The sequence below is a fragment of the Asparagus officinalis genome, chromosome 5, assembly GCF_001876935.1.
Source record: "Asparagus officinalis chromosome 5, Aspof.V1, whole genome shotgun sequence".
In the NCBI taxonomy this organism is placed as follows: domain Eukaryota; kingdom Viridiplantae; phylum Streptophyta; class Magnoliopsida; order Asparagales; family Asparagaceae; genus Asparagus; species Asparagus officinalis.
Genome location: NC_033798.1, coordinates 66,931,975 through 66,944,330, shown reverse-complemented (window position 1 = coordinate 66,944,330; position 12,356 = coordinate 66,931,975). Strand labels below are relative to the sequence as shown.

Sequence of the window (12,356 nt, the reverse complement as noted above, 5' to 3'; positions counted from 1 at the left end):
ATGCAATGCTTCCATAGCAAGAACCCCTGCTTCAGCATCCTTAGCAGAGCATTTCGAATCCTTGGCTGTCGAAAGTGGTTTCCCATAGGTGGCCTGGAACTGCATAAGAAACCCCATCATGTAGAACAACAAGGATATATATTGAAGGAGACAAATTTTGTTTATTTTGTTTATGCCAACTCAATCAAACTTATGGAATCAGCAAAACCCATATGACGTCAGAATCCAACAGAAAGTAATTTCCATCTAAGCACCAGTAACATGCCCAGAATTCTCTATCAAAGTTGTCGAAGCTCTAAACCTACAAGTGTTTCACTGCAGAAGGTATTCTCATGGAGGAAAAGAAAGTAATATGCACATAATTATAAATAAGACTAAACAACCCAACTTAAAAGGGCAACTTAAGGTAGCGTATGACACATCAAATAGCATCAACTATACAATAACCTATAAATAAAATGATAGCTATTAATAAAATGAGACCCTCCTTTCCCTAGTAGATTAGTTTTCTTTCCCTTCCAGTCCGATAAATGTAGCACCAAATATTTGAGAACGAGTTCATGATCACTTAATAATGCCATGGGAAGGTTTTCTTTGCCTTCAAGCACCTTACGTATACTCACAGCTGTCTTTTATAACTGATCAACCAATCCTAGGATGGAACAACAAAATAAATGGGTGTATGCGTACAAAACTTTATAATTAGAAGCAGAACTTTTCTAGATAATTGGAACCGCAATCCCTGTGACAAGGTAAACACGCAAGTAGAAACAGTAATAAAAAAGGAAGAACTTGGGAAATTATTGGTAATAGACATAAACTGATTGTTGAATCACATAATAAAGGAAAAATATAAGGTACCCTGTAAGTAAATCCCTAAAGAATGTGAAAAAATCAAAATGAAAGTCTAAAAACATTATTTTCAATACAGATCAGCAGACTATTTTTTAAAGTCGATAGAAGAAAGTAACGGATAAAGTACAAAATTGTTATAGGAGATCCGCGAATGAAAATGAGTTAATAGCACGCAAAATAAGAAATTAATCAAAATCCAATTGATAGAAAAGACACAAAAATATAGAAGTCATTACTCAAGACTCAAGATAAAGTGAAGGATTGCAACATCAAGTGCACAATGTCAGATATTAGCTCCCATCAAGGACAGATCTAGCATGTATGGTGTGGGGGCACATGTCCCCACATGTCCCAATTTTTGTGAGAAATTTACCTATAAATTACATAGCTACCCTCATAAAATATTTATGCGGTGCCCCACATAGAGAACAGTTGTGATGGATTATTGTTGAAACTTAGTATTTTATTAATTTGTTTATGATAATTAAAATGATCATATAGTGATATGAGCATGATAATGAAAAAACATTATTTATAAGATCTTCGTGATCATTGTATAAGTTTTTCTATTGGAAGAGCTTACATTATATAACTTATCAATTTATATGATTAAATGTATATGTATCCACCAAAGGAAAAAAAATTTCCGGATCAGTCCCTGATTCCCATGTACAGATATGAGATGTATTACTTGAACATGATCAGCAAAACATGTCAAACTAACTTACACACCCAGTTATTCCTCCTAGTAATTTGAACAAATAAATACATTTCACTCATCACTATGTGGTATATTTACTGCAGAATGCATTTCAAGAGATATCAATGTAAAAAAGTGTGTTTGTTGCTGGACATCTGTTTTTAGAATAAAGTATGAACAGTAAGCCTTAACCCAAAACATATGATCAGCCTTTCAAGTAAGTCAGCTAACAACATTCAAAAGAAAATTTTATCTCCAGCTCTGTAATATTAGACAGTATAATAATCTAGAGAGGCAGCAGAGCTCATAAGCAGATTCAAGATTAGTAACAACGAGACTAATTCAACATCTGCATCTTAACAACAAAGAACTATTTGTAACTCTGAGGATGTAAACTTACCTGTCTCTCTGTACCAAGGAACCCAGGCATTAAAAAATCAAAAAGAGACCACAGCTCCAAGACATTATTCTGCAGTACAAGTGAAATCATGATATAGTTATAAAAATAGAGAAGTGTTGCTCAGAAGTCAACAAAATATACTGATTAAATAACTGTCATAGGGGCTAAACCCAACCTGGATAGGGGTACCGCTCAAGATAAGGCGGTGCTCAGCTTTCAACTGTTTTACTGCACAAGTGATTTTAGATTTTGGGTTCTTGATGATGTGTCCCTCATCTAAAATACAATATTTCCAGGTAAGCCTCCCAAGATAGTCAATATCTTTACGGACAACATCATACGATGTTATGACGACATTGCACTTGTCAAATTGTTCTTGAAGTGACGTCCTTTCTTGAACAGAACCAGCATATTGAAGAGTGATAATCACAGATTTGTCTATAAACTTTTCAATCTCATAAGCCCAATGCCCAACCAATGTTGAAGGACAGATAATCAAAGATGAAGGGTCCTTCCCATTATTACAAGCACGTTGCTCTACAATGTCAGTAGCTACTATTGCTGATGCTTGAAGAGTTTTCCCAAGTCCCATATCATCACACAATATTCCATGCAACTTAAATCGTCTCAAAAAGGATAACCAGTTAACTCCTTCTTGCTGGTACCTACAGATGGGAACAATAATCAAATGTAAATTAAAAAAAAAAGGCAGCACTATGCAACAAAATAACTCCTGAGAGAAACCAGATACCGTAAACCTTTGCCATTGCATGAGCATTGCAGCCCATGATAGAGTTACATCTGTACCTAACAGCAAGTCATCTATAGTATCATTCTAACAGCTAAATCATTAATCGTGTTTTACATTTATGCAACTCAATGAAACCATTAAAGATCCAACTCCAAAAAATAAAGAGTTAATAAAATTGTCCTTATAATCTTATAAAATATGATTATAAATGAGCTTACAGTCCGTAAAACTCTAGGAGAGCATCATTTAAATATTGAAAAAGTTAAAATTCTTGAAAAAAAATTTTTATTAATGCATAACAGTTTATGGACATCATGGAAGGAAAGTCATATTTATTTATTTATTTTCGCAACAACGTTAGATGACCTGACTTCACATTATAAGTAAGAATTGATATGCCTAAGTATTTAAACAACTGAATGGACATACATAGCGAATTTGGATATTTCATACCTCCTTAATGACACTTTAAGGTCAACGGGGAGCTTGTAATCAGCAATACTGGAGTTGTCGAGAAGCTGTTCCAAAAACTGTGCATCTTCAGTATTTCTAGATAAACTATCATTTAATCCAATTGGAGGAGGAAGTCCTCTAGCTAGTGGCAGAAGAGGCACAAGAGCAGCAAAGCTATGCGTTACACTCTGTCTGACAGCAAGATCACAGTCGCTCATACACTTCAGAAGAGGAACAACAAGTAAACGAGCATAAGGCACCAGCTCCGAGCTTAAACCCTGAACTAACTCAAAGGTCAGCAAGCATCCTGCCTCCCTGTCTTGCTTGAACTGAGTTGAATTCTGATACAGGTATAACGTTACCAATAACAGCTCCCATTACAAAAGCTGTCATAGACTTGGCCATGGAGGTTATACACCTCGAAGCCGCTAACCTAACAGCAACATGGCAGTGACGCAAGCACCCAAGTATGCATGGAAGAAGAGAGAGGAATTTGGGTTGTAATGTCTGATCCACCATATAACTAATTGAGCGTACCACCTGATGAACGTATGAAAATAAAGCAGGAGACAAAAGCGATGAGGAAAAAAAGGATAGGGAAAACAGAAGCCGACTAAACACATAACGCACACCACGGAAAGCTAACAAAAAGTATGCAATGATCTTAAATTGCAAGTTAGATACAGAAAATCAGACGAAACTTGGACAGGATAATGATTTATAATGTAATCATATCGAAGAACAAATTTTCACTGTAGACCCAAACGGAATTTTAATTACCAAAATCGACCCATTTTTTTTAATTACCAAAATCGACCCGTTTTATGCCACGTAGGCGTAATCCAGTTTCCTAATTAGTCGGGGTTGCCAACCCCGACTGTTTAGGAGTTGTTAAACCGGGTTTTAAGGCTTCTAATCGGGGTTTAACAACTCCTAAACAGTCGGGGTTGGCAACCCCGACCTATGAAGCACAGACACGCATAACATGAAGCCGTGTCGTGTCGTGTCCGTGTCGGACACACGTGTCGAACACACGTATCCTATGTATTTTTTAGGATTTGCCTCGTGTCGGCGTGTCGGATGGCCGTGTCGGATCTGTGTCCGTGCTACATAGACCCCGACTAATTAGGAAACTGGATTAAGCCTATGTGGCATAAAACGGGTCGATTTTGGTAATTAAAAAAAATCGGTCGATTTTGGTAATTAAAATTCCGTTTGGGTCTACAGTGAAAATTTATTCTCATATCGAAACATGTAAATAAACAGAACATTAAATACCACGCAGTTAACTAGTAAGGATGCTACTGGCAGTCATCCTTCACATCATTACATGTATTACCAACCCTTAAACCTAGAGAAGAATATATATCTGTGTATGTATATGTATATATGTGTATGTGTATGTATATGCATATACATCAAGGAAAGAAAGGATGAATTACAGATTTACATATTTGGAAGGCGATAGACCAAATTTTATATGCACCTCCTCTGGACAAAAAGAAAAAACAACTAGAAAGTATAACAAGACAAAAATGACAAATCAATTTAACTGAAACAGTTGCTGCTCCTAGATTGGACTATGGTACATTGGTACCAACTAGTAAGATCTTTAATTCATCTTCATTCGAAAATAAACTAATTCAGAAATAAAGGACAATAATCCTAGCTGCCTTTCAAACTTATTTCATATCTAAATTTATCTTTTAAAAGAGAAAAAAGGAAATCAAGTCCTGACATGAATTTTGCACATGCATGGAGTCTAGTTCACATAAGATTGAGAAGAAAAACCAGTAAAGACTAAGTAGAAATGAGACACGTTTTTAAAAAAGTTCAAGACAATGGATATCAATTCTAAACAAGTTAAAGCTTTCACTATATGTGAGATCACACCTTGAATCTTACGAAGAAAAAACAAGTTTGCAAAAGGACACTACTATTTCAGGTTCATGTATTTTAAATTTCACATACTTCTTTCGAACAATATCATCGGCTGTTGTTTTGAAATTTGAAAATAGTAAACTGAAGCAGAGGATGTCTTTTGTATCCTCACATCACATTAGTTAATGTGATATCATGCTTTACATTGTGTTCTTTTACTTTGCTTAAGTAAATAGATTGTGGATGGAAAGGAAGGCTCCAATTTTTTTTTTGGAAGGATCCACTAAAGTACATAAATGGTTGTTATAGTAGTAATATCCCCACTACCTTCTGATAGTGAGAGTAGCCAAGTCCTTTTACAAGTATATCAAGAAAACTTGAAAGGTTTTACTTGCTTTGGAGGGAGATAGATAGAAAAGTAAATGCAATTAAATTGAAAGGACATTAATTTTATATGAAGTTAAGGGGTTGTTATGGTTTTTGTGTAAACTGTCACGATGCGTTTAATTCCTTGTGACTATCATCTTTTTGATTCGTTTTGCAAGGAATATAACTTTTATGTTGAACAGTGGGGTAGGCATAATAACAGTGGGGTGTACAGGAGTGAATTACACAAATAGAGAGGAAAGTCAGCGCGTGCTTCGCACGGGCAAAAGACTAGTTCTTAAAAAAGCTCAAGACCATGGACATCAACTCTAAACAAATTAACGCTTCACTAACATTTATATGTGAGCTCACACCTTGAATCTTCCAAAGAAAAAACAAGATTGTGATTCTTAATAAATGTAAAGACCAGAAGAAACTGAACTAAATCTACAGTAAAATCATTATAGCAGTAAGACATCAACCCATTGAGTTTCCACAGATAACCAACAGAACAGACAGTGCACAGAAAAGCCTAAATGCTTAAGCATGAGTTAAAAGTCTGGACATGGCTTTGTATGATCCACGGCTATGTTGCACGGGTACGGGTACGGGTACGGGCACGCGTATGGGACACAGCAAATTTATAGAAGTAGGGGACAGGGACACGACTGTATATACATTGCAATTTAATAATTTACATCAGATCAAATATTGTTTTTTTATTGACATGAAACGAGAATCAAAATTTCTGTAACATTTTTATGTTTCATTTATTATGTATTATATAATTGAGTGTTTTAAATTAAGTAATGTATTATCTAATTGAGTACACGTCTGAATAATATATGCATATATTCAATGAACGCGCAAGGAGTGTTGGGCTTGGGTACGGGATAAGTATGGCTTTATCATAGAAGTGTCCCTGCAACATAGATTCACGGAGACCTAATAACTAAAATCATTGACAACAAGAAGAAAATTCAACATTCAAGCGAAAAGTAATATTCTGTAAAATGATAGCAAGATTCAATCAAAATTGATAGTACAGGAAAACAAACCTGGATATTGTTTATCAGAGCTTGTGGATCCTTGCGGTTTAAACTGTCTCCAATTTCTAATATTGTTCGGTCATCTGTAAGAGGTTGATCTTGAGGATTTACGGCTTTGAAAATCTCAGTAAGGCAGTCCCAAAGCTTTGGAAGTCTGTCAAACAATGAAGACCCGAACCTCTTACAAAGATGCTCCAACGCTAGTTCCGAACCACGTCTGCTTATGAAGCCTTCTATCCTTGACCTATCTTCATCAACCGATTGAACTTTAACTTTTCAACAAATTTTGATCTTCAATTACATCCATTGACGTGACAAGTGCTGCTTGAGGTGTTTCATTAAAATCAGAGCATGTCAAGCTACATAGGTTCCTAATTAACTTGTCATTTGGGCTAGGCTTGCGTCCAACACAGTGAAAAATCAGATCAGTAAGTGCTTCTGCAGCCTTCAGTTGCAACACTTCTTCCTGAATGTGGAAAGTTAACTTAAAAGACTACAAAGAGAAAATATAGATAACTACTGCACAGCTTCAGATCCTGACCTGCTCCCTCTTGACAGCAGCCATCAAGGGCAAAATTACTGGGTTAAGTTTGGCCGGAAGCTCTGACATCCAGACAACAGAAGAAGCAACTGAGGCCGAGACAGTAACATGTAAATTGTTCTGCACATAGATTTTAGGTAAGAAATGGAAACTACAGGATACAAAATGTGATAATCAAAGTTTGAATATTTATATCTGCACACGGCACATATGCAAAGGTGGAATGAGTTGCAAAAACACAGCCATCCGAGAGTATTAATGAGAAATAAAGAGGGAGGGGCAGTGATTGGCAACTTCCAAGAAATGGAAACAAATACTTGCCATTCAAATTCATATGATAGCCCATTCAATTGATAGCCATTCAAATAATAATGCAATGATAGCCAGCCAAATGATAATGCACTTCGTTATAATTGATCACATCATTTAGAGTGGCAACAAACAATCAATGATATTAGCTAGTTCAGAAACCTCCATGTTTGGTTTTGAGTTTTATTTCCTGGTATTGGTATTTCAGGAGTTTCATTCCTTTAGATTAAAAATATCAGATCATAACCATCAGCCCTAATATTTACAAGTTGCAGTTTTTCTACAAGTTAAAATTAGGTTAGATTTAATGAAATATCACCTAACAAAATATCTGATACAACAGATTACATATAGATATATTAGAAAAATGTCCATTTAGGGAAATGAATGTGAAGTAGTTTCCATAGCTGACGAACTAATAACACGTAGATGAAATCTAATGTTGTATTTACTAATAAAATGAAGTCAATTTTGAACTAATATTCTAACTTACATAAGTATTTTGTGCCAAATAAACTCGATAAATAATATATTTACTGAAAAGAACTTATTGTGAAATATTTCAATTTTCAGATCACCTAAAACTTTAAGTAATCTTATTTTTGCACTAATTAGGAGATCATTTTCATATAAGCTAATGTTTGAGATATGTTTCTCTCAGCACTGAACATTAGATCATTTTAATATATGTTAAATATGTAAGACAATTTATTTTAATGCTAATGACGGTGGAGTTATTTTATTTCTTATACGCTAAAACTTTTTCAATTAAGTATCTTGTTTTTAAAAGTTGGTAACTGTTCATTTGTATGAGATTGATGCTACTTTGCACCTCCTAATGCTGATTATGGAATTGACGGAATGCCATGATATTCAATTGTAGTATATCATATGAGTTCTACATGGGCTGTCCATTATTATGACCTAAAAGAAGAGAAAACATTGAAGGAAAGAAATAGAGAACTAGAAAATATCTTCTCCTATCATGTTGTACTATTTCTTTATCATTCCACATTTCACATTATTTCCTTTCCAATTTTTTTTGCCCCTCAACAAATAAAGTATGTGTCGGAGAATAAGAGAAGAACCATTTGAATGCATATTAAGTATATTTACATATTATTTATCAGCTTCCAGGTTTATTTTGATCTGACCCAAAGAATACAATATCCATATCAGACTTCAATATCTAACCACTCGGTAAATTTGAGAAAAAGTTGTATGGTACTCCTACCTCCACAAAGAGAAGAGAGGAGAGTGTAAGATGCCAGTAAGGAAACAGGAGAAAAGAGAAGAAAAAGGAAAGTCCCTTCCAACCTTTGGCACACGGGAAAACTAGAAAGAAGAACAGTAATTTATCCCAAACCCTTTCTTTTTCCACCTACCCTAGCAAAACATTAAGGGTCCAGTCAATCAAAATTTTGACCCCAGTTTTATATCACAAAGGTCAAAACCCAGGCTGTTAGAGAACAAGACTGGACAAGATCATAATTTTGATTTTAATCATGCTTCCCTTGAGCATAAAATAAAAGGTGAAGACTAGCATGTTTCTTAGATCTATGATTGGGGAAATCTTCTTAAATCATGTACATAAATTTGAACGTTGTTGATTTTCAATTTTATAGCTAGTCGCTGGATTTGACTGTTGTCCAAAATGGAATAAATCCAGATAAATGCATGCATATAATATAAACATATATCTCTGAACATCTGTGCATGAAAGGGTGTGCATATTGCATACACAACAGTCTATAAGTCAACTTCAGGAATAGTAATAAAAACTTTCTGACATCCCACCACGGTCATTATTACAAGAGACTACTTCATTTGCTTTAAAATCCATAAAGATTGACCAATACCATTCAGAATGAACTCACAAGGGCAAGGGTTTGTGAAATCCTATCTTCGGATTAACAAGAACTCCCTAGAATATATGTACACAGACAAAAAAAAGTACATGCATGCATGTATTTTGGTCTTAATTTCTTTTTTTCCATTTTATTTTTTTCTAGCGGGGGTGGAGATTTTGAATTTAAAGGATACAGAAACATAGGATAAAGACAGAATTTATGGAATGTAGTTATAATAAACGAAGAATAGAAAGCGAGAGTTTTGTCCACACCTATGCACAATAAAAACAATGAGTGAACACAAACTATCTGACAAATATCATTTATCATATGATATTGTTCATTGCATTAAATCATGTAAATTAGCCCAGAAACTTCTTCTAAAAAACTACGTGAATATCGGCTGCCAAAAGAATTGAAGGGTAAAGTATATAACTAGACAGGTAATTATGTTCTACACTTACACGTGTTGTTCAACAGGACAAAAGGTTCACGTAAATATCAGCATGTATTAAGGTTGTGTTGCATTAATCGTTGGCGTACTGAACTATTCTTGGCTCCTTCCAGAAAGGTTTCGAAGCAAGATCCATCCACTTTATATTCAACAAAGAGCCACTCAAATTGCGAATCCCATATGTTACTCTTAATCCACAATATTTAAAGTAGGATGCACCAAATTTTGAATAATTTTGAGACATCTTGTTGATGCATCAAGATACAATAACAGGCAAAAGGTGCAAGCTTATGACTAAAATTCTTCAAAATGTCCTTCTAGGTATCCAAAAAATTTTTGTAACCAGGGATGGAATTTATGAATGATACTAACCTTATCTGAAGGCTTTATGTTATTCTTGAAACTAGTCCAGGTTCAGCACGAGTTCAAGCAAAGCACCAATTGACACGAGATATAGCCACAAGAAATCAAACATAAGGGGCAAGACAAACAAGCTAAAGACGTCAATCTAGACAATCCAATACTAACTCAAAACCCCGCCTTAAAGCTAACTCACTTTGATTTACTAGAAAAAGGGGAAAAAAGCCTTAAAGCTATGGATAGAATTATCATAAGAACGAGAGCATTAAGAAAACATATTCCATTATTGTAATCACTTTCGCAGAAATTCAATGCGCGCGCACACAAACATAAACACGAGTCCTTTTCAGAGGATTGGGACTCAAACCCCTCCATTATATATAATGAGATTGGTGAACTACTCGTAAAGGCACAAAACATCGCCACCTAAGTGCACAAAACAATGCCACGTGTCATGAACTTTTCAACATTTTGTCGTAAGCCCCCAATAACTTTCAAAAATCATACTAAACCACCAATAACTTTTAAATCACACTAAACCAAAAAAAAAAAGACTTTTCAGAAATAATTAAAACCCCAATAAGTTTCCACATTTTGGACATAAGCCCCATAAATTAGAAAAATAACAACATAAAAAGGTATTTTGAAGGACAATTAAAACAAAATTAAAAATTAAAAAAAAAAACTAGGATTTGCAATCACATCCTGGAAGCGAGCAATAGGAAAACGAATGACATAAATAAGCGACTTCTGGTTTTAGGGTTGAAAATATAAAAAGGCAAAAAAGGTTATTTTTAAATAATTTAAGTAGCATTTTGCTCTTTTCAAGTCATGTCGGTTGCATGTGCCACGTTAGATGTAATAGTATTAACTTTGGACGTTTTTTTGCAAAAGTTACCGTAGGATTACTGTGTTTTCGAAAATTATGGAGAATTTAGTATGATTTTTGAAAATTCTTGGATTGTTTAGAGTGATTTTGAAAGTTATTAGGGATTTACTCCATAACGCTAGGGGTTTAGTGTAATTTAACCATAAATTAATATGATCTGTAACATATAGTCTACAAAGAAATATAATCAATCATCTCTTTCATTACACTAGGGGAACTTGTAATTTAATGTTTTCGAAGGGTGTATAAAACCAACATATATAAATCAAAGAAATCAAAAGAATCCGTGCGAGCATGGGCATAAATAGTCCTTTTGATGGGAATTTCATAGTGTAGAGTTCCTTTGCATCATCTAATCCTTTGAAGTTGATTAATATCATTGAAAGTCTCTAAAAGCACATAATCAAGTATTTTTACTTTTCTCCACATCTTAAATAGGTAGAAAATGTACAGTGGAAAAAGGTTCTAAAAATCTTGTTCCAAATATTCAGTCCTAATCTAAACAAATAAAACCTTCATATGCCAACTCTTGTTAGGTCCAAAGTTTTCTACACCGTTAAACAAATCTAGTTTCTAGTTAGAATGTCCACATTCATCTCCTAAATGCATGGGATGAAACACTCCATTAATTTTTAGTGTAGATACTGAAGGTCAACTTTAACAGAATGGTTCATTCATATAAAAGACCAAAAATCATTTCAAATGGCAAGTATTTGGCTCGAAATCCTCCCCAGAGTAGCCTAATCTCTCTCTAACTATATGCATGTGTCCACATGCCTCCATGTGTACAGGGAGCAAGAAAAAGAGCGTGGATGTATGCATATGTATGTATATTTATACATATATACATATGAATACATATATGTGTATGCAAGTATGTATATATGTACATATATACACGCATGCAGATGTATATATAGAATTATAGGTATATACAGGAAGCAAGAAAAGGGGGTTCTTGCACTCAAAGAAGATTTGCAGCCCTTCCCATATCCATTTTGTGCAGACTAGACGGAACAGACTCTCCTCTGGTGGATTAAGGAACAGTTTAAGCCCTAAAAAATTAACGCATAAAAGTTAACATTGTTGATATGTTAATAAATGGCTAGATTAGAAAATACATGCCCCAATCATATATCCATACAACTTGGAACTCTAGGGTGTCCATGTCATTGAAGCTTCAAGGAAACTCAATCAATCCATCTTAGGCCAGTAGTTTGTTATGAATTTTGCAGATCGGGATGAAAGTGAGAGAGATAACAAGATACTGTGTAAACTTGCAATTCAAATAGTCCTTATTGATTTAAATGGGAGGTTCATTTTCAAATGACAAATTCTTTTAGTAGGAACTAAGTCTCCCTCTCCTCTCTACCCTCTCCTCATGTGTGCCTACATATGTCCATATATGCGCGCACGCGTGATATGTGTGTGTATATATAAAGTAAGAGATAAAGATACAGGCTAAACATAAGTAAGTATCTATAGATGGATAGAGTTA

At 34.6% G+C, this 12,356-nt stretch overlaps 1 protein-coding gene across 1 annotated transcript in view; it reads right to left on the bottom strand.

Moving 5' to 3' along the window:
• LOC109843710 (TATA-binding protein-associated factor BTAF1) overlaps positions 1–12,356 on the bottom strand; it is a 49,556-nt gene that overhangs the window by 9,162 nt on the left and 28,038 nt on the right. The window contains 8 exon segments of the mRNA XM_020412665.1: positions 1–99; positions 1,956–2,024; positions 2,131–2,620; positions 3,160–3,449; positions 3,451–3,699; positions 6,465–6,711; positions 6,713–6,921; positions 6,997–7,116. Of these exon segments, the coding sequence (XP_020268254.1) occupies positions 1–99; positions 1,956–2,024; positions 2,131–2,620; positions 3,160–3,449; positions 3,451–3,699; positions 6,465–6,711; positions 6,713–6,921; positions 6,997–7,116 (1,773 nt within the window).